The following is a 19,102-nucleotide window of genomic DNA, read 5'->3' on the forward strand; positions in this document are numbered from 1 at the left end:
GATGCGGGGCAGGTAGAGCCGCACTCACGAGTTTGCCCCGTGCCCGCACTCCAAGAGGCTGAGGGGGTTTCACAAAAGAAAGAAGAAAACACCAGAATGCGATCAGCAAGGGTGGAAGTGCGAAAGCACATGCTCCTGATGAAGCCAGATGGCGAGGCGGGTCGCGCATAGCAGCGGATAGAATGCTTTTTCGTCCGCGTACTCGTCTCCACAAAGCCACATGACACGGCCTCACCCCCACTCTACCACCCCCTCAGCCTGTCACAGCTCCCCCTACCTGCGTGGTGCGACGGCAGCCGTAGACACGCGCTACAGCACGGCACCGACTCCGCCATCTGAGCACGGCACGCGCCTCCAACTCTACGCGCCCCCTTCCTAAAGGCCGCTCATACCATGCCGGCCGCCACCCCTGGTGCATCCCTCTTCTCGGGGTGACACCCCGCCTCCGCACACCAGTAAGCAGCGAGGGCCGGGTGAGATACACTCGAGTTCCCCTGACACCTCGCCCACTGTATGGATGACAAAAGCGTGTCCGGTGTCACAGGCCGCTCCGACCTCGCGCCGTTCAGGGCCTCGCCGCCTAAGTCAGTGGCGATACATCGCCCTGACCTCGCCGGTGCCTGACCCTGTCACCGCCAGAGGTGGTTCAGGTTTGACAGGGCATAAGGGGTGCTGCTTGGCTCCCCGCCACACAGAGTTGGGGGAGGGGCGCTGGACCCTGCGATATCACGCACTGAGGTGTCCACACACCATCCGCTGGTGAGAAGCGAGGTGGGGTGACGCTAAGACCAAGGGTCGCCGCCTCTCTTTCGCGTTACCAACTTCGGATGAAGAGACTCAACACACATGCGTCCCCGTACCCCCTCTCCCGGTAGAAGGCCAATGAGGGAGAGTGCACGTAATTCAAGTGGAGAGGGGGGAGGAGTTCATGGATTCTTGTGCAACAATCCCTGCATGCTTCAAGATACTATCGAGCGAGACGAACCACCGTCGCTGATTCCGCACGACGCATCCTGTCTGCTGACATTTCCATGCCTCCTCTGACCTGTCCAACGGCTCCCCAGTCTCGTTCGGCAAAGACAAAAAAATAAGTAGAGCGTGGCCGCTGACAGCGACACCGCAGAGCTCATGACGCAGCTCAGGTTACACCGAATCCGAGATTCGAATCGACGACTGAGCGAGCCCCTCAAGCTCCGCACTCCGTTGACAACTTCAAAGTGGGGTCGTGGAGGACGACGTGAGACGCTCGGCGTCTTCTTACGCGAAGCCGCAGTCGCACCTGCGTGCGCTCCATCACTCCTGCACACGCGATGCCCGGCATGTGTCTCTCTCACAAGCAACTTGCAATGACCACACACACACACTCACACAACGCAACGGGGTCGAAACAAGCAACAACAAAAAAAGGCCAGGCGAAAGACAAGCCAAACAGAAAGGCACGTCCGCAGTTGATGTGCGCTCGAGTCAAGCCCTTCACCAGCAGGGAAGCGCCCCCCTCCCCTCCCCCGATGTCTGGATGTATCGAGAGCGGGCAGATGCATTCGTGTCACCTTCACCTCTCACAGCACCGGCACACTTCTTCCATGAACGTACAACAGCAAGAAACACGAAAAGAGAGTCGGCTCATGACTGTCGATCGTCCGTTTCCTGCAGTCTCTTCTCATCCGCCAGCTTTATGGAATACCAGCACGGCGACTTCACGCGTTTCACATCGCTCAGGCGAATGCCGCTCCGTGCCGTAAAGTCCACAAACTTCGATTGGCCCGTGTACACTTTCGGACCGTTGTAGATGTCCGGCTGCGGCCACGGCATCTTGGCGCTGCTACGCAAACATCCCCGTGCACTCCCAGATCGGCCCTGTCGATGGCGTGCATAGGGAGGGGGCTGTGGTTGCGTGCACTTCTGGTAGCCCGCGGTGAGAGAGTGGAAGTGACGCCGCTGTTGCTGTTGCTGTTGCTGGAACAGCTGTTGGCGCTGCTGCTGCATGATTCGGTGCCGCTTCATCTGCTCTGGTGCCCGCGGGTTAGGGTGGCGCTGGTACGCCGGATACAGATTTGTGTCGCCGTTGCTGTAGTCATAGCCCCCGCCGCCCCAGTTGCTGTTGACAGATCTGTTTGGGGGTGCTTGTTGCCTCGTTTGCTGCTGGGCTGGTGCGGCTGGAGGAGCGGGAGCTGCGCGAGACGGCGGTGCTTGTTGATTGTGAGAAGTGTTGGGGCCGCTCCTCATCTTGGATGGCGAGGGCGGGCGAGTGGCACACAATTTGCTCTCGCCTTCCGTTCCCACGCGGGCTGCATCGCCATCCTCAGTAAACGCGTCCGCCTCACCGAAGACAAGACTCTCGTCACTGCTGTCGGAGCTGCGGAAGTCATCCCACAAATCGCTCATGTTTGGGATCAGCAGCGGGCGACCATCGGCGTCATAGACGGACACCTCGTCGTCGTCTGGGTAGAAGACGTAGCGGCTCTCTGTTGTGTCATCGAAGATGAAGCTGTCGTTTCGCTTAGCGCCACCAGCAGAGACTTCCTGCAGTCCATCATGCGGCAGCACGTTGAGTTCCAGGGCGCCAGAAGCGCTCAGGACCCTCTGTGACAGTGCCCGCGATGCCCTCACCAGTGTCTTCTTCTCCATCACCTTACTGACAACGAGTGTAACGTACTTCCACTGCGACAGGGCTAGGTCATTAACGCGGCGCAGCACCGCTGTCCCGGCTGTCTGGCTGCACACGCTCTCCTCCATGTCCTCCTCCATCTTCGTGAGGTGCATACCGACACTCTCGGAGGCTTCGGCTGCGGTGTCCTCTACATGCCGACCTAGCCGCGCGTTCGAACCGCTTTCTCCATTGTGTTTTCTTTTCGAAGCCTGCCGGGACGTCATGCTCACCGGAGGAGTCGAGAAGTCCGAGGTGGTGCCGGCAAGAGAGAATACGCCGGCGCTCTGGCTCACTGGTTGATTAAAGACGGTGCAGTTATACATTCCTGTGGGCTCGTCGCAGCGGAGGTCGTACGAGGGTGTCATAAAGAGCGATGCGAAGTCGAGACGGCTGAAACCGGAGGCCTCGCTCGAGTCGTGGTTCTTCGCGCTTGGTGAATGCGCCGGACCACTGGTAACGTCGCTGGCTCGTCTTGAAGGCCGAAGCGTACGGAGAAGACCGCTGTTATGCGCTCGTCCGCTTCTGATTGCCGTGCCACCGGCACCATCGCCCATCGTTCCCGTCGTTTCGTCACGAGTGCCGTTCATGAACCTGGAAAGATAGAGCATTGCCTCGTGAAAGTTTTTCTCACCCTCTGGTTCATGCACGAACGCACTGTCGTTCACGCTATTACTATCGGTGCTCCTCCGCGGAACTATATCACGGGCTTGCTCGCCAGCGCCCTTGGGTGCAGGGTACGGCTGCGGCACTGCGAGTGCCCGAGACTGCAGCACAGAGTACGGCGCCGCTGAAGGATGGGACTGCGGAGAGCTTTTATTCACCTCAGTCCCACTGTTGTCGTAGAGAGTCCCGTACATGGCACAGTTGTCTAGAGTGTGCGCCAAATCGGCTGTGAGCCGGCGGAGCATTGTGTAACTACCCACGCATCCCTCGGTGCCAGCAGTTTTCGGTGTCGAGGCGGTAGCGGTGGGGGGATCAAGCGGCGCCTTGACGTTGGCCCGTGGTGGACACTGTCGACCTTCACGCAGGGGTGCCACAGGAGACGTCGTTGGCTGCCGCTGTGAAGGTGGTGCCAGGAAAGGGGTGTGGGAGCCACTGCTTGTCGGTGAGGCACTGAGCGCCTTCATCGACTGCCGCTGCTGGGCTGGCGAGCGCGAAAGGGGCGGTGCGCCACTAATCGAGGGTAGACATGCGCCTTGGCTTGCATCTCCAACGGCCTTGCCGCTTACTGGTCGGTCCGGCACCGAGGAAGGAGAGAAGCCACTGCTTTCTCCGCGTTGCACGTCGGTGCTTCTGTGAGACCTGGTCTGCGATCTGTCGGAGGGCACGCAGAGGGGGTTGCCCTGCTGGTTCGTTGCCGCTGTAGCGGACCGCGCGCAAGGCTTGGGCGAGCTGTGGGGGATGTGCGGCGGAGACCCGTCGCCACTGGTGCTAGGAGCCGCATCTGCTCTGCATATCCTCTCCCTGGCCACCGTCCAGAGGGCGCTCAGTTTTTTCAGCATTTTGGTGCCTGTGAGGGCGCAATGTTTGCGAAGAGGCAGCACGCGCGAGCGTGTCTGTGCGTCCAGCAGAGACGGAGAAACAGGGGGTCGAGAATGGGAAGGATACCGGGCAGTGATGGTGCGCAGATGATGGCCCTGGGGCTCGCCATGAGGGACAGTAGAACCCACAACACGGTCGCAAAACAATGGGGCGAGAAAGAGGAAGCAGGCGACTGGCGGTTTCTGCTTACGGTCAACGTGTGCGGGCAGATGATCTGCCACGGAGGCCGGCTCAGAAAACGAAAAAGAAATGCATGAACGCTGCGCTGCGACTTGCCCAGGAATGCTAAGCGTGGTGGTGCGGTGAGCGCACACAACAGCCAAGCTGGCAGGTTGCCCTTCGTGGAAGACGAGCGCGTTAGAGAGATGCCGGCTGCACGTGCGGGCGAGCAGCGGATCGCTGATGTGCACGATTTTCTTGTTGAGGGGGGGGGTCCGAATCGAAAATAAATGCTGCATGAGCACTGCCTTTCTCCCTTCCGTTCTGCTTGTTAGCTCCGGCAGATGCAGACATTTCGAGCACGAGTAGAACAGAGGGTGGTGTGGGGGAGAGGGAGGAGGGGACTTGGTGTGGTGGCATGCGAGGCCCACTCTTGCTCTTTCTTTTGTCGGGAGACCATCTCTGCAAGCCGAACGCAATACGAAAACGAAGAAAAACAAACGAAAAAGAGAGCACCGATGCAACCCGGGGGAGTGGTGCAGCGAGGCAGGCAGGCAGAGAATAGAGAGGGGGGAGGGAGACGTGAAAGCGTGTCATGTGACTCCGCTTATAGGATAGTCCTCCATACCTCCAACCCGTGCGGGGCTGGAGCGCAGTGAACACATGAGTGAAGGGGAGGGGGTGGCAGAAGTGAGTCTAGTAGAGAAGTACGGTGGAGCGGCAAGGCTGAATAAAAGAGATGCTGTCGTCTATGTGGACCAGAACAGCAATATATATGTATATATATATACGACATACAACATAGGCGCGTCAATGAACGACAGGCGCTGCTATACGTTGCCATTGTCGTCCCGTATTCAAAGGGAGGACAAAGCCTCATAGCGGCACTCAACTCGCTGGTGGTGTGCGATCATGATGAAGGGAGGGAGGGGGGGGGTTCCACAACTCACGGAGACGCCGTTTCACGCGCACAGGAGGGAGCGATGGAAAACTGTCGGTGCCTGGGATCCTCCCCCTTCCGCTAAATCTAGGGAATCGACAGAAGAAACAACAAAACGACGGGACGCACGCCTGACACAACTCTCCTGAGCAGGGAAACGCAACACACAACACACAAAATGTCTAAAACGACTTCATCCATGACGCCGTCCCCGAAAAGAGGAATCACTCATCTCTGCTGTACGCAGCACGTTAGCTGTGCCGCCGCCGCGGGGGGTAGCCAGGGGACCGCGGATGCATGGGCATGGGTGGCCTCGGGACGTTCGGCAGGCGAGGCCGTGGCAGGGCAACTGCGCCCTGTCGACCTGGTTTCATGATCATTAATCGAGGGCCTCTAGGCTGTTCCTTTCCCGCACCAAAGTGGGCTTGGGACTCCTCATACCGTTGTGCTTCGTTCTCTTGCCGCTGCCACATCAATCCACGCTCCGCCCAACGCATGGCAAACAGCTGGCGATCTTTTTCCTTCTGCCGTGCTTCCTTGTCGATGCTCGTAGAGATGTCCGGTGAATCGACGTACGGGACGCCTGGGACGTCGAGGATTGTGCGGCGTCCCTGATGCTGCTCTCGCTGCTCTGGAGAGTCGTGATCGGCGCGGACGCCGTTGTATGGGTGCATAGGAGGACAGTGAACGAAACGACGTCCTGGCACGCTCACTGCTAGCTGCGTGTTCTGCGTGGTGGAGGGATCCACCGAGATCCAGCTCTCATCCACGTCGCTACCCGCAGGCGGTGCAGTTTCCCTCGATTCGCCGTTGCTGTCCACGCGCGTCTTGTCGACGCCGGAGGCGTCCATCTCCGTTTGTTCGCTGAGTAACACGCCGACACTTCTCGAGCGATCCCCGTTCACCAATCTCGTCCTGGTGGCAGCAGCAGAAGATTCCAGCACGTGGGAGTGGGCGGTCGTCACGCCACTCGCGTCCAGGCGCGAGTGGCAGAGAAGCGTGGCGAGGTTTCTGTGCTTCGCGTCCACCTCACGGGTGAACTCTGCCTCGTGCACCGCTTCGGCGTCGTCCGAGCCGGACGCCTCCTCTCGCGCTGCCTGCGTGATGGAGAAGCGACCGGACTGCCTGTCACCACCAAGAAGGACAGTGGTCATGTTGTGAGGCGTCCGCAGCAACTCGTCACCGAGTGCGCAGACCGTCGGGTTCACAACACTCGCCTCAGGCGGCAGAGGAAAGGGGATGACAGAGCGCGTCACGGCGCTGTCACCCGCCGTCAACGCTCCATAAGCTGTCCGGTCACCGGGAACGCTTACCGCAGATGGCGCCACCGCAGCGGCCTGTGGTCGTGTCGAAACTCCCACTGTCTTGGGATCGTGGATGCGACTGCTCCCCGGCGAGCTCTGCAGTATGGAGACGGGAGTCATCATCAGACAGTCTGCGTGGCTGTAACCGCTGAAGTTAAAGCCGGTGCGTTGATGCTCGCGAAGCTGTTGGATGCTGGCGTCAGCACGTTCAATGGCGGCATCTGGCATGTTGTGCACGGTGAGATCGGTGCTGCTGCGAGGACACGTCAGGATGGTCACTTGGCTCCTAAGCCCGTCCCCTTCCAAGAACGATTCAGTACGGCTCGCATCGCTGTCCTTGCAACGACCTGGGGGCGTTGACTTGGTTGGGGCAGCGGTGACAGCGTCAAGTTCTGATATGATACTCACCTGCTGAGTGGCTTGCCGAGTCGACACCTCTTCGGCGCCTCGTGCCGGGGATGGAGAAGTGCGGAGGTTGAAACCCGCGCCGACACGCACCAGCGTCGCGTTGCTTCGTGAAGATACTCCCGCACTAGAGACGCGGTTCTTGCGCTGGAGACTCTGCAGCGGCACAGCGGTATTCCAGCTCTTCTCCTCCACAGGTACCGCCGCAGGAGGAGGTGGATTTGGCGACTCGCAGCCTGGTGCTTTCTCAGGTGAGCCGCTTCTCATCGCAACGCGATCGAACCGCTGAGCGCGTGACTCTTCGTCCGATGGGGGCACTGGCTGTGGCCGACGAGGTGGTGGCAGAGTGGCCACGGTGGTGCACACCTGGCACTTGCCCGTGGCACACTGGCATCCGAGCTCCCCAAACGTACACGCGTTGTTTTCCTTCAACCAGGAGACGTGCCTTTCGCCGAGGCGCTGGAGGGCATCTGCCAACTCGTCAGGGTCCATACTAGAGCTCAACGTTGCACCCTCTCTTTCGCACCCCGAAAAGGCCGTATACGTCGAGGCCGCCGTTTCCTCTTTTGTGCTTGGCGTTAGCCGAGAAGGGTTTACCGCTGGCCCCATCGGGCTACGCGGTTGCAATCCACTGCTGCATCCGTCTCCTACCGCTTCCGACACAGGAAGAGCAGTCGTGTGGCTTGCAACTGCATCGCCACCCCTCGAAGATTCCACACGGAACGCCCTTCTTTCGACGGATACGCTCTCCGGCGCAGCCGGCGCACACCCTCCGAAACCGCGATTCGCCAGTCTGCCCCCGACCTGCTCATCCGAACAGTTCATCGTCCAGCCACCGCTTTTGCGTGCCTTCAACGAGCGCTCTGTGCTTGCACTCAGCGCGGAAGGATCGGTTGGACAGCGACAACGGCCACCGTCTGCAAGGCTGTACCCGCCATCCGACCGCGATGCAGCACTCGCGTCTGGGGTCACAGCGCTGTCGGCCTCCATCAGGCTGCCGTACCCGCCGCGCGACTGCACGCTCGCCTCGCTGCGGCCGCCAAGGCTGTACCCGCCGTTCGACCGCGATGCAGCGCTCGCGTCTGGGGTCACAGCGCTGTCGGCCTCCATCAGGCTGCCGTACCCGCCGCGCGACTGCACGCTCGCCTCGCTGCGGCCGCCAAGGCTGTACCCGCCGTTCGACCGCGATGCAGCACTCGCGTCTGGGGTCACAGCGCTGTCGGCCTCCATCAGGCTGCCGTACCCGCCGCGCGACTGCACGCTCGCCTCGCTGCGGCCGCCAAGGCTGTACCCGCCGTTCGACCGCGATGCAGCACTCGCGTCTGGGGTCACAGCGCTGTCGGCCTCCATCAGGCTGCCGTACCCGCCGCGCGACCGCACGCTGTCGTGGTGGGTTCCGGCGCGTGAGGGGGGTGAAGTGGCTGAGATAGCGGTGATCGGCGACTGAGTGTCGCGGGCATCTGCACTTTGCGCGCTGTGGCCATCATCTGTTCTCTGATTGTGCATGACGGACGCGTCTTCGAGGTGAGCTGCCAGTGCATCTGATAGGCTGCGCCTGCCTGTAGCGGCACCAGAAGAGAAGCGTTGATGGGTCGAGGCGGTGCGGGAGCCTGTAGCGACAGCGGCTGGAGGCGGTGATGCGGAATCTCGAAGAGGAGTGGCAAACTGTACACCGCCATTCGCAGAGTGCTCGGCAACATGAGCCCAACAGGTGTTGCGAGAAGCACAGCAGTGGCCTGCGTTGGCACTGTTGTCGCGTTGTAGTGCGCTGTATGTGTTGGCGGATGCGTCGCTGACGGCGATGGAGTGGAATGGTTCAATGGGGTGCCCTTGCCGATGATCTCCACCATCCATCGTTGAAGTTTTAGCGTTGGTAAGGAGGAGGCTTCCAAAGGCGGATTCGCCGCTTGGAGCAGATGGGGCATACGAGGACCCGTCGATTGTCGTCGAGGGCGGAGAGAGGCACGTGTCAGTGCGGCTATCAAACATGCTGTGCGCCGGCGTGCCATCGTGGGGGCTCTCCGTTGCCGGGGGGTCACTGAAGGATGTCTTGCACCCTCCGCTTCGCGAACTGTGAACGCCACTGTCCAAAAACCGACTTTTTGAAACGGTCGCCGCGCCGCAAACACGATGCGCGCTCTGCCCCGTGCGATCCGTCGTGTCGGAGGATGCCTTCAGCATGCTGAAGGGCGCTGCAGCCGCTGCAGACGTGTCACGACGGAGCGTTCCGTGTGTGCTGATGGTTGGGGACTGCACACCGCTGGCATCGCGGGGCCCCATCGCCAACGCTTCTGAGTGAGCGAACGCACTGTACTCGGCGACTGTATGCAAGCCGGTGTCCGTGTCTTCCCTGGTCTTGATGCTGTCAGCGCTGCTCATCGCCGCCGTGTCTATGCGGCTCTTGATGAGACTGCCGTAGCTAGTCTCCTTTCCGGCAGCGCCTTCTTCCTGAAATGTCTCCGTCATATTCGGCATCGTAGCGCTGCTGGTTTCCCACGACACCTCACTGCGGCTTCGCTGGGAGTACTCTGGCCTGTGCGTTGCCGTGGAGGCGTTCGGCAGCGTCGAATAGTAGTACTCCGTAGCCATCACTGTGCGACTCGTGGGGTTCTCGGCGCTACTCAGGCCGGCGTACAGCCGCTGCTTGGACGTGTCGGCGGCTTCCGCCGCGCCCCCATCACGCAGCAGGAAAGATGTCGCCAGACAGTAAGCAGCATCCGTAGTGTTTTCCGTGTCCCCAGCGCCGACGCGAGACTCGTGGGGGTCATTCAGGGCGGAGTACGCAACGGTGCTTGCAAGTGTCTGCGATGCTGGGTTCTCTTCGGGAACTGCACTAGCTTCGCCGTCGTACCGCTCATGGTCGCCACCCAGACCGTGCAAGTACTCTACGCTGCTTCGAGCGCTCGTGGTATTATTCGCGACCGTTGAAAGGTCTGAAGAACCGACCGTCTCACCAGCAAGCCCGCTCGACTGAGCGCTTGCGCCATAGTCCGTTAAGGCGAAGATGTTTGACACACACGGCGTGACCGCGCCCATCACGTCCGCTGGGCCACCACTAAAGTCAACGTGTCCATGCTGCGGATGCCTAGCGGGCAGGCATTGCCGACTGGGTGCAGTTCTTGCAGCTGGTGTGTCGGGTGAGGTGATGGCTTTCCAAAACGCCGAGACAGAGGGGATGCGTTCTTGGTCAGCCCCCCCGACACACTCTCGGTAGAACAGGCTCAGGCCTTCCTCGCTCTCATTGGCACGCCTGACCTCGCTGAAGACACCTATGCTCGGTGTCACGTCAAGCATCGCACAGGCATCACTTCCATGCACCTGCAGTCCGTGACAGCTGCGCGCCGTTGCCTCCCCAAGAGCGCAAGCGGCGTGTGCCGAGGCGGGTGGAGCAGGGACACGCTCCTTCGACGTCGACTTGCTTGCGGTGCTTTTTGTCCTTGGTGGTTTGTGCCCGGGGCCTTCGAAGACGGACGGCTCCTCCACGACTGAGGATGCTTGCTCCTCGACCACTTCGAAGACGTTCTTCGCTCGATCCTGGCGGTTGGCGGCATCCATGACAACATCCACGACGGGGCGGTCCTCTGCCTTTGCATCCCGTCGATCGATGATTGCGTGCTCACGGGTGTACACGTGCAGCCGACCGTACGTCAGCGGAGATCTGTTGCGCACGCCGGTGCTGCTGAGCGTGCTGCGGGACTGCGGAGAAGGGAGACCCGTCGTTGGGATGTCGGAGGCGTCCTCTAGCGCATCGAAGGCTGCTGTCCGCCGCAGCTGTCGGCGTTTACCATGTGCACCTTCGATATCAGACAGCTTCGCCGCTTCCGTCGGGGACGCTGGGGGATTGATAGCGTAGTGGTGCTTGGGTTTCTTTCGGTTGCTTTCCTTTACCTCCCGCCGCACACGCCGAATCTCGTTGACGCGAGGCAGGAAAGAGGCTATTGTGGACGTCGTGCTCACCGCCCCGTCGGGGTGTGTGGCGCCCGCCGGGGACGTCAGGAGAGACACATACCGCGTGGCCGCCTCGTCGCCAAACTTGTCGCGGAGCAGGTACCACGCGAGAATTGGAAGCAGCCGCTTGTTGAAGGGTGCCGAGGTGAGGAGGGAGCGCTTTCGGACGGCCTCCAACTCAAGCAACACATCCTCCTCGGAGAACACCTTCTTGTCCACGAGATCAGCCAGCACCGAAAGATGGGCATTCGAGCGCGCGACAGAGCTCATGTCTCTCTGGTCGAGATTCCGCGCCACTTTCGGTGCTCCGGCCCGCGTCGGGTGGGTGGCAGACGATTGCTCGCTTGGAGGCGCGTGGCTCTCTTGCGGGAGGATACTTGGTGTCCGCAGAGACAAAAGGTCCGACGGCGGTTTGGCAAAGTCCTTGCCGAGGGGATCGAAGGGCGAGAGGGCCGACGGCGCCCCGTTGCTGTCGGACTTGACTCCCGACGCACGCGCCGTTTGTGTCTGCGGTTCCTTGGCTGCGTGTGGTGGAGATGGCAGGACGGGCCTTTCCGGGACGGCAGGGGGAGGCGCGAACAGCGTAACCGCCAGCGGTTCACTAGGCTTCTGGACTCTCAGCTTTGCCGTCGGCGTGTCGAACTCGGCCGGAAAGTCCTTCCCGTACCGCGCGGTGCTCATGATGTCGATCTCATGCACCACTCCAGGCGTGACGCGTACCTGCGCCTCGCTCGAGGAGCTGAGCTGACGACTTCCGGTGCGGTGGCTCGACGTGTACGCTTCGGAGGATATACGGTACGGCGAAATAGGGGAGATGCGGCAGGCAGAAGAGCGCCCGACCGCGTCTTCTGCGGTGCTAACGTCTGCACCGCATACCTTACCAGGAGTGTTGGTGAGCGACATCGCCTCGGGGAGGTGTTTGGCTGACAGGAGCGGTGTGGCCTTCGCCGACGTCGCGGCGTTGGCTGAGCGCGCTTGACGGGACACTGAGGACATGGTGCAGGCGTGACGGCAAAGAGGTATTATTCGGCTGTGAGAGGGGAGCGACCAACGAGGACAAGAGCTGGAGGAGGGAGGCACACACGCCGAAACAGTGGGGAGAGGAAAAAATAACGATGAGCAAGAATGAGAGGGGAAGAGGCCCAAGACGTTATGGGGTTGGGTGGGGAGGAGGTTAGAGAGAAACTGTGGTGGGAGAAGAGGAGGATGTGCGCATGAAGGGTGAAGAAAAAAGTGGAGGGGGAGAGAGAGAGGGAGGAGATCGGTACGTGGGTATTCAGGGAAGAGAAGGGAGGGGAGACGGTCCAACGAAGGACGCAGAGAGGAAGAGAGAGACAACAAAATCCCGGCAGAGGGAGCGGATAAGAGACGTGCACAAGAAGCGAAGAGCCATAAAAGAGAGAAAGCAGAAAAAAAATAGAGGAGAGTTCTAACGGGATGTAAGGAAGAAAGGGCCTTCTATATGGGTGCGACAGCCACACTGTGTGCGCTGTAGAACGCCACCGGGGTTCGAAAGGTGACAGGTTGGCGGGTGCTGTCCAGCCTAACGGTATCTGGGCTGGTGAATGCTGTATGAGAGGGTGAAACAAGCAAAAAAGAAGAGCTGTGCGTTGCTTCGGCACTTGCAGTGGTGTCGTGGCACACTTTCGCGGACGCACTGGCGGAATAAGCGTGACGTTTGAGGATTGGTAAACCGAAAGAAGACGTGGGAGGGCGAAAGGCAGCGTTGCACCCGTTGGGGGTAGGGAAGAGGGAGGAGCATGAAGAGAGACAGAGAATCATTGTGACCCACGACGAGGGTAGGCAGGTGGACCTGTTCCACTTACCAATGGGCTTCAACGGCATATAGCGGCATTGCTTCTGCGCTGGCGAGTCCTCCGACAAGCGCACATGGACAACATCGAAAGAGACAGCCAACAGCCTTCGCTGCAGTGCAACAATGCCGCGGGCACCTTCTTGTTGTTCTTCTGTTTCTGTGTCATGAGAGTCGAACCGTTTCTACTCTCCTTCTCTCGTCAAGCGTGACACGTGAGAAGAGACGCGGGGCATCAGAAGAGGGAACAGATGAGGTGAAGAAAACGAAGTGGTGGTGGTGGGGAGCAACAACATGCACGCAGAAGACAAAATAGAAAGACAGGCGCAAGCACGCACGAGCAGATGCAGGCCCAGAAGCGACAGACACAGAATATGAAACGAGAGAGGTGATGGATCCTCCCCCCGAAAAAAAAACGGAAAGAAGCAGACGCAGAGACGGAGGCAAGCCACAGCGCGAGAAATCTACACGCAAGAGACTTCGTATGACACGCCGCACGATCTGATCGGCGCTCCTCCACACACACGCGCGCACATGACAGGAAAACGCAGGAGCTGTCGATCGAAAAAGCGAGGAAAAAGAGGGCCCGAAAACGGCAGTCGCACCACATAGGCCCCGCCGCCGTCCCGCCTGTTCTCGTTTTGGTTCAAGGTGAGCGGCTCGAGTACCCGGAGCGGCTTCCATCCGTGTGGGACCTTGGCTGAGTAGGCCGACTACTCACTCTCGAGTTGAAAATCCACGTGCCCTTGCGGTCCCATCTTTCGGAGCGCTCGGCACGGGCATGCGAGCTTCCAATACCCCCCTCAATCCTCGTAGATGACTTTGAGGACGCGGCCGCGTGGCGGGCAGCATCGAGAGGCTCTGAGATTGCCACGACTTTGCTCCATCTCGGTGGGGCTGCACCCCATTCCGTCGCTTTCACACTGGCTCGGGCTGTCGGACGACGAGCGACTCCTGAGCACGTTGCGACTGCCTGCAACGTTGACAGATCGTGCTGAAGAGAGTGACCTCGAAGCGGCAACAATGTCGAGGAGCGCCGAAGAGAAGCCCACTTCTCGCAAATTAGCGTTGGTGGTCGGTGACGGTGACACCCCTGCCTTCCCGTCATCAGAATCGAGCCTCACGCCTTCCGTGGTGTTGACTGCAGCCGCTGCGTTCAGAACCTTCTGCAGCTTCGCTATCGGTGCTATTTGTCCCATCCGATGCGGTTGCTGGACTGTGGCAATCATTGCTGAGGCGCTGTTTGCACGCATGGAGGTGTCACCTCTGTTTACATGAAAGAGTGGCTTGGTCGTCGTTGGTTTCGCGCACTTTCCAACATGGTCGACGGCGACGTGGTCAAACACGCCATCGTGAGGTCTCTCTCCGCCGAGAGCCCTTTCACCCGTCTCCGCCGCCGTCAGATGAAAGCGTCGACGCCGCGCACCGCCGCCGCCGCGGGTGGCCCCACTTCGCTCATCGCCCGGTCCGTCTTGCGGCAGATCTACGGCTTCGGCAGCGCCGGCGCGTGCGGCTCCGCTGCACCCCTGGACACCGCTCCACACCGCCTCTGTTTCGCAGGGAGCTCGAGGTGTGGAGGAGACAGTGCTGCTGCCGCCGCCCTCAGATTGTACAACAGGGCCGAAGGTCCGCTGCTGCATCCATCGCGCCTTTGCTGTCGACGGGGATTCGGCCAGGTAGCTTTCCGTCCAGCTGTAGGAGAGCGACGGCTCCCGGGCGTTTCGCAGCAAAGCGAAGGAGTCGGTTGCGCAGGCCTCACTCCACACCGACACTTCTCGCGCCATCGCCGAAGGGGTCTGTTGTCCCGCGACTCTCATCTCCGACTTTTGTTCACGGTGCGGTGTGGCACCGGCGGTTGTGGGCGTACCGGGGTGAACATCAGCGTTGCTGGAGCCTTGCGTTCCAAGCGGGAGTCCCTGCGCCAATAACTGGGAGTGGATGTACGGTCGGCTGGGCGACGGTGGCGTGTCTACTACAAGTAGCTCCGGCGTCTGGGCAGCTCTACTGTAGCGGATCTGAAGCAGAAGCGGTGCACTGGCGTCGCGATCGCTGGCGGCTGCGCCGCTGGACTCAGTCATGTTCCAGACAGAGGCGGCTGCCGACAGCGGCCGGTCACCATCGGTGACATCGCTGCTCTCTGTATCGGAAGGCATCGTGCGCCGATTTGTTAGGGTGAGCCCATTCAAAGGGAGAATGGGATGGATGTCTATGAGCGAGTCCAGAGCTCATCGGATGTGTGGCGCCCAAGACAGAGAGACAGTGGAGGTCCTGTGCGGAAGAACACAGACGATCGCATGAAGGGTTACCAGCAGCAAAGCGCTCTGAGGAGAAACCGTATTCACGAACAGGACAGCGAGAACATGAAGCCGGCGACGGATGCGAAACAGGCAGTGGATAACGGAGCCTCGAGGCAAGTCACGTGCGCCTCCAAGCTTCGACGCTTCGGGCGGAGAAGCGAAATCCTAAAGACGCAGAGGACGTGGTCAGGAGGCAGTGAGAGAGGGGGAGGGGTGCTAGGCAGAGGCAGCGCATGAAAGATACAGTGATGGCAGAGAGCCCGCTGTAGGGGATGAGTGAGTCGACCGCGTGTACCTCCACAACCACGAGAACAGAGCACCCGTCACCTACACGGGCAAACTCACCAGCATGAAACGCAAGCTATCCAGGCCGGCGATAAGCAAGAGTGAAAGAGACGTGGACAGCGCAGGCTGCGTATTGTTGTATGGGTCACTGATGCATCACAAGAGGAATGAGGTACGGGGGGTGGGCAAGGGTGGCCTACGAAGAGCACCCAAAGACCCGTTGCACTGATGTAGAGTGCACTAGAGCCCTTAGAAGACGCCGGAGGAGCAAGCGGCGTGGAAAGAGAAACGCAAGGGTCGAAAAATAAAGTGACACCGCAGTTGCGTAGGAAGCGCTTGAAAGGAGACGGACACATCTGCAGTAGGACTCGCGATAGCTCTTGCCGCACAGCACAGGACAAGCTGGCACATACCGCCGATCGCACTCTTTCAAGGTCCCCCCACTGCACGTGACGTTAGCGAAGCGCGCGACTCGAAGCAGGGAGGGGACTCAAGGACGAAGCACACGGGCACAAAAAAAATGGAGCGTCGCAGATGGGGTAAGGTGCCGTTTTCTTGTGCTTCCGCGGTTTACCATCATGTGATCAAACATTTTCACTTCCGTCCGCGTACTCGTCTCCACAAAGCCACATGACACGGCCTCACCCCCACTCTACCACCCCCTCAGCCTGTCACAGCTCCCCCTACCTGCGTGGTGCGACGGCAGCCGTAGACACGCGCTACAGCACGGCACCGACTCCGCCATCTGAGCACGGCACGCGCCTCCAACTCTACGCGCCCCCTTCCTAAAGGCCGCTCATACCATGCCGGCCGCCACCCCTGGTGCATCCCTCTTCTCGGGGTGACACCCCGCCTCCGCACACCAGTAAGCAGCGAGGGCCGGGTGAGATACACTCGAGTTCCCCTGACACCTCGCCCACTGTATGGATGACAAAAGCGTGTCCGGTGTCACAGGCCGCTCCGACCTCGCGCCGTTCAGGGCCTCGCCGCCTAAGTCAGTGGCGATACATCGCCCTGACCTCGCCGGTGCCTGACCCTGTCACCGCCAGAGGTGGTTCAGGTTTGACAGGGCATAAGGGGTGCTGCTTGGCTCCTCGCCACACAGAGTTGGGGGAGGGGCGCTGGACCCTGTGATATCACGCACTGAGGTGTCCACACACCATCCACTGGTGAGAAGCGAGGTGGGGTGACGCTACCACCAATGCCCACAAATCGCTGTCCGCACGGTCTTCCCAGTGCAGGACTACTCGACTGCTTTGCATCTAATGTGGTAATGCGGAGCGCAACAACGGTACAGCGCACGGGTGAGAGGGACGGTGAGCAGAGGGAAAAGGCGTCTGGGCGTGCCAGCAGCCTGTGGCAGAGGTCGTGGTGTGCATATCTCGTGTGATAACCGGCGCTCGTCCCCGCTTTCAGCAAATAATGAGAGGGTCTTCCCCCGCCAATCCCCATTTTTCCGCCTGCCGTGCGAGGCACCAGATTGTATGGCACACCATGCCACAGCGCACTGGGGCGGTGGTGGTGGTGGTGGGGGGGCACCCATAGCAGGAGAAGGGATAACCCCTGTGCGTCGCTGTTGGTTCGTCGACACCCTTGATTGCGCAGCACGGCGCGGAAGAGGAGGCGAGCGCGAGATAAAGGAGGGAAGAGCCCGCATGAAAGAAGGCAGAGGCACCGAGAGGGAGCAGAGCTGGAGGCCGAAGGGCCCTCATCGAGGTAGAGAAGCAGGCGCCTCGTGCAGAGCCACGACGCACACCAACAACACCCAAGAAACAACAACGAAAGCAGATAAAGCGAGAGAGCCACACGAGTCGAAAACGAAAAGTACGTCACGCGCGCCAGAGAAGAGCCGCTACAGCCGAGCACACATGCGGTCGGCGCAAAGAGCAAGAAGGAGACGGAGCGGGGAGGAGGAGGAGGAGGGGCCAATGCACGACAGATGTGAGGTACGTCGCTGAGCTCGCACCACGAAAAAAGGGGGACAATGCGCGTGCACGTGCACGAAAGATGCTCTTCCCAGCGTGGCTGCCTCGGCCCTTGATTTCAGAGACGACACCACGTCGGCGAGCGGTATCGAGATACGCAGAAATTACAAATCACCGCGTTCGCGTACACGGGAGAGTTGTTTGCCTTGTTTTATGGCCTCAAGACACTTGCAAAACAGGGCTCTGATGAACTCTGAGAAGCACGAGACACACACACACACACTTTGACAACACCACGGAAGAAAAAGGAGGGCGACGGGAAACATCAGCAGCTGCGGAACGGCAGCTGGGGCGTGGGAAAACATGACCCTGATTTTCCCTTCCAGTAGTGCAGGTGAGAGTGAGGGCAGAGGATACACACGTGAGTGCAACGCGCAAAGACGAAGGCAAAAAACGAGCTGGAAGGAGGCAGAGAGACCAGATGTATGGAGGGAGACTGAGGGAGAGGAGGGGAGGAGGGCTGAAGCCTTGGCGACAGCGACATGGAGGAGGGCGAGCGCAGTAGCACCGCTTTTCGTTACTCCTACATGGCACACGTCAGCGTGGAAAGAATCAGTGCCGCATGGAGCAGCATGTCACAGAGGACGGACAGCCCGTGCACACGACGTGAGCCTCGGTCCGACAACGTGAGAGGAGATTATTTCCAAAGAGGCGGGGCGCTAGTTCAATCCACATGAAGAGAGACGGAGACAGAGAGAAGAACGCACCGCTCAGCGAGGTGTACGTGTGTGTGTTTGCGTAGAGTTGGGGGAGGGGGGAGCAGACAAGAGCGAAAGGGGGGGGGGACAAGGAAGACATGAGACTCCCACCAATGACGAAAAAACAAGCGGAAAGACAACAAACGTCAGGAGCGCCATCCAGTCAAGGTAGGCGGGAGAGATGTAAGGAAAGCAGACGGAAGTAAAAAAAGGGGAAGGAGAAAGGGATGGGGATGGGGGGGGGGGGGGAGATATACGGGGAAAAACGAAACAAGAAGTTCCCGAGGACGTGGCGCGGCTCGAGGGCATCTGAGAGACGGAAGTGACCAGGCTATCCACATATGTTGGCCACCACACACCACAAGGAAAGAAAAAGATGCCGCAAACCGCTGCAAGGGCATCGCGGACTCACACCGCTCACCACGAATCGTCAGAGGTCCCTTCCTCACTCTCTAACATACTCACATCTTCGAGCACAAAGGAGGGGCATGATTCACCGCTGCGGTTGGTGGACCTCTGCGACTTTCTTCGATCGGACGTCCGTGAGTCGCTAGGCACGCTGTGGTTCCCCCTCTCAGGACTGTTGCCCGGACTGGTGTGATCGTCGTCATCGCTAGAGAGCTCGCACAAGTCCTCGAAGCCGTGCTCGCGTATCTTGTGACGTGGCGTAAAGACACCCTCCGCCTTGCACTGGCGCAGTCGGTGGCGAAGTTTCTTCCGCATGACGAAGATGCGCTTCTCGTAGATGGCTTTGGCACGACTGTAGGATATGCACTGGTAGAAACCGATTGCTGCAACGAAGGGCAGCACAAAACCAAAAATGACCGGCAGCGTCAGGAGGTAGATGTCCGCGTTTGTGCCCGTTGACGGCGGCATTGCGCAGGAAGGAGATGCCGTGCTGGAAAGGAACGCAAACAAACGGGATCGAGGTGGAGGCGTGTTCAAGAGAGGCTGTCCCGCCGTTGCTTGACGGCACCGATGACAGAGCGCCAAAGAGGCGGTGCTGAGAGGAAGAGACGGAGAAGAGGAGGGGGGGGGAGGGAGGAGTAGGGAGGACCGAAACGGTTTGCATGAGT

The 19,102-nt window shown here is 60.0% G+C and overlaps 4 protein-coding genes across 4 annotated transcripts; all 4 read right to left on the reverse strand.

Moving 5' to 3' along the window:
* Positions 1–1,623: 1,623 nt before the first annotated feature.
* On the reverse strand, positions 1,624–4,650 carry LMJF_31_2210 (hypothetical protein; the record flags this gene model as incomplete). The annotated part of the gene is made up of 1 exon (XM_001685156.1): positions 1,624–4,650. The coding sequence occupies one exon, from the start codon at positions 4,648–4,650 to the stop codon at positions 1,624–1,626; it is 3,027 nt and encodes a 1,008-aa protein (XP_001685208.1).
* An 892-nt stretch (positions 4,651–5,542) lies between these two features.
* On the reverse strand, positions 5,543–11,944 carry LMJF_31_2220 (hypothetical protein; the record flags this gene model as incomplete). Its single annotated transcript, XM_001685157.1, has 1 exon — positions 5,543–11,944. One exon carries the CDS (start codon positions 11,942–11,944, stop codon positions 5,543–5,545), a length of 6,402 nt encoding a protein of 2,133 aa, XP_001685209.1.
* Positions 11,945–13,564: 1,620 nt separating this feature from the next.
* LMJF_31_2230 (hypothetical protein) lies at positions 13,565–14,914 on the reverse strand (the record flags this gene model as incomplete). The annotated part of the gene is made up of 1 exon (XM_001685158.1): positions 13,565–14,914. One exon carries the CDS (start codon positions 14,912–14,914, stop codon positions 13,565–13,567), a length of 1,350 nt encoding a protein of 449 aa, XP_001685210.1.
* A 3,529-nt stretch (positions 14,915–18,443) lies between these two features.
* On the reverse strand, positions 18,444–18,902 carry LMJF_31_2240 (hypothetical protein; the record flags this gene model as incomplete). Its single annotated transcript, XM_001685159.1, has 1 exon — positions 18,444–18,902. The coding sequence occupies one exon, from the start codon at positions 18,900–18,902 to the stop codon at positions 18,444–18,446; it is 459 nt and encodes a 152-aa protein (XP_001685211.1).
* Between the last annotated feature and the right edge of the window lie 200 nt (positions 18,903–19,102).

The sequence above is a fragment of the Leishmania major genome, chromosome 31 (assembly GCF_000002725.2).
Source record: "Leishmania major strain Friedlin complete genome, chromosome 31".
NCBI lineage: Eukaryota > Euglenozoa > Kinetoplastea > Trypanosomatida > Trypanosomatidae > Leishmania > Leishmania major.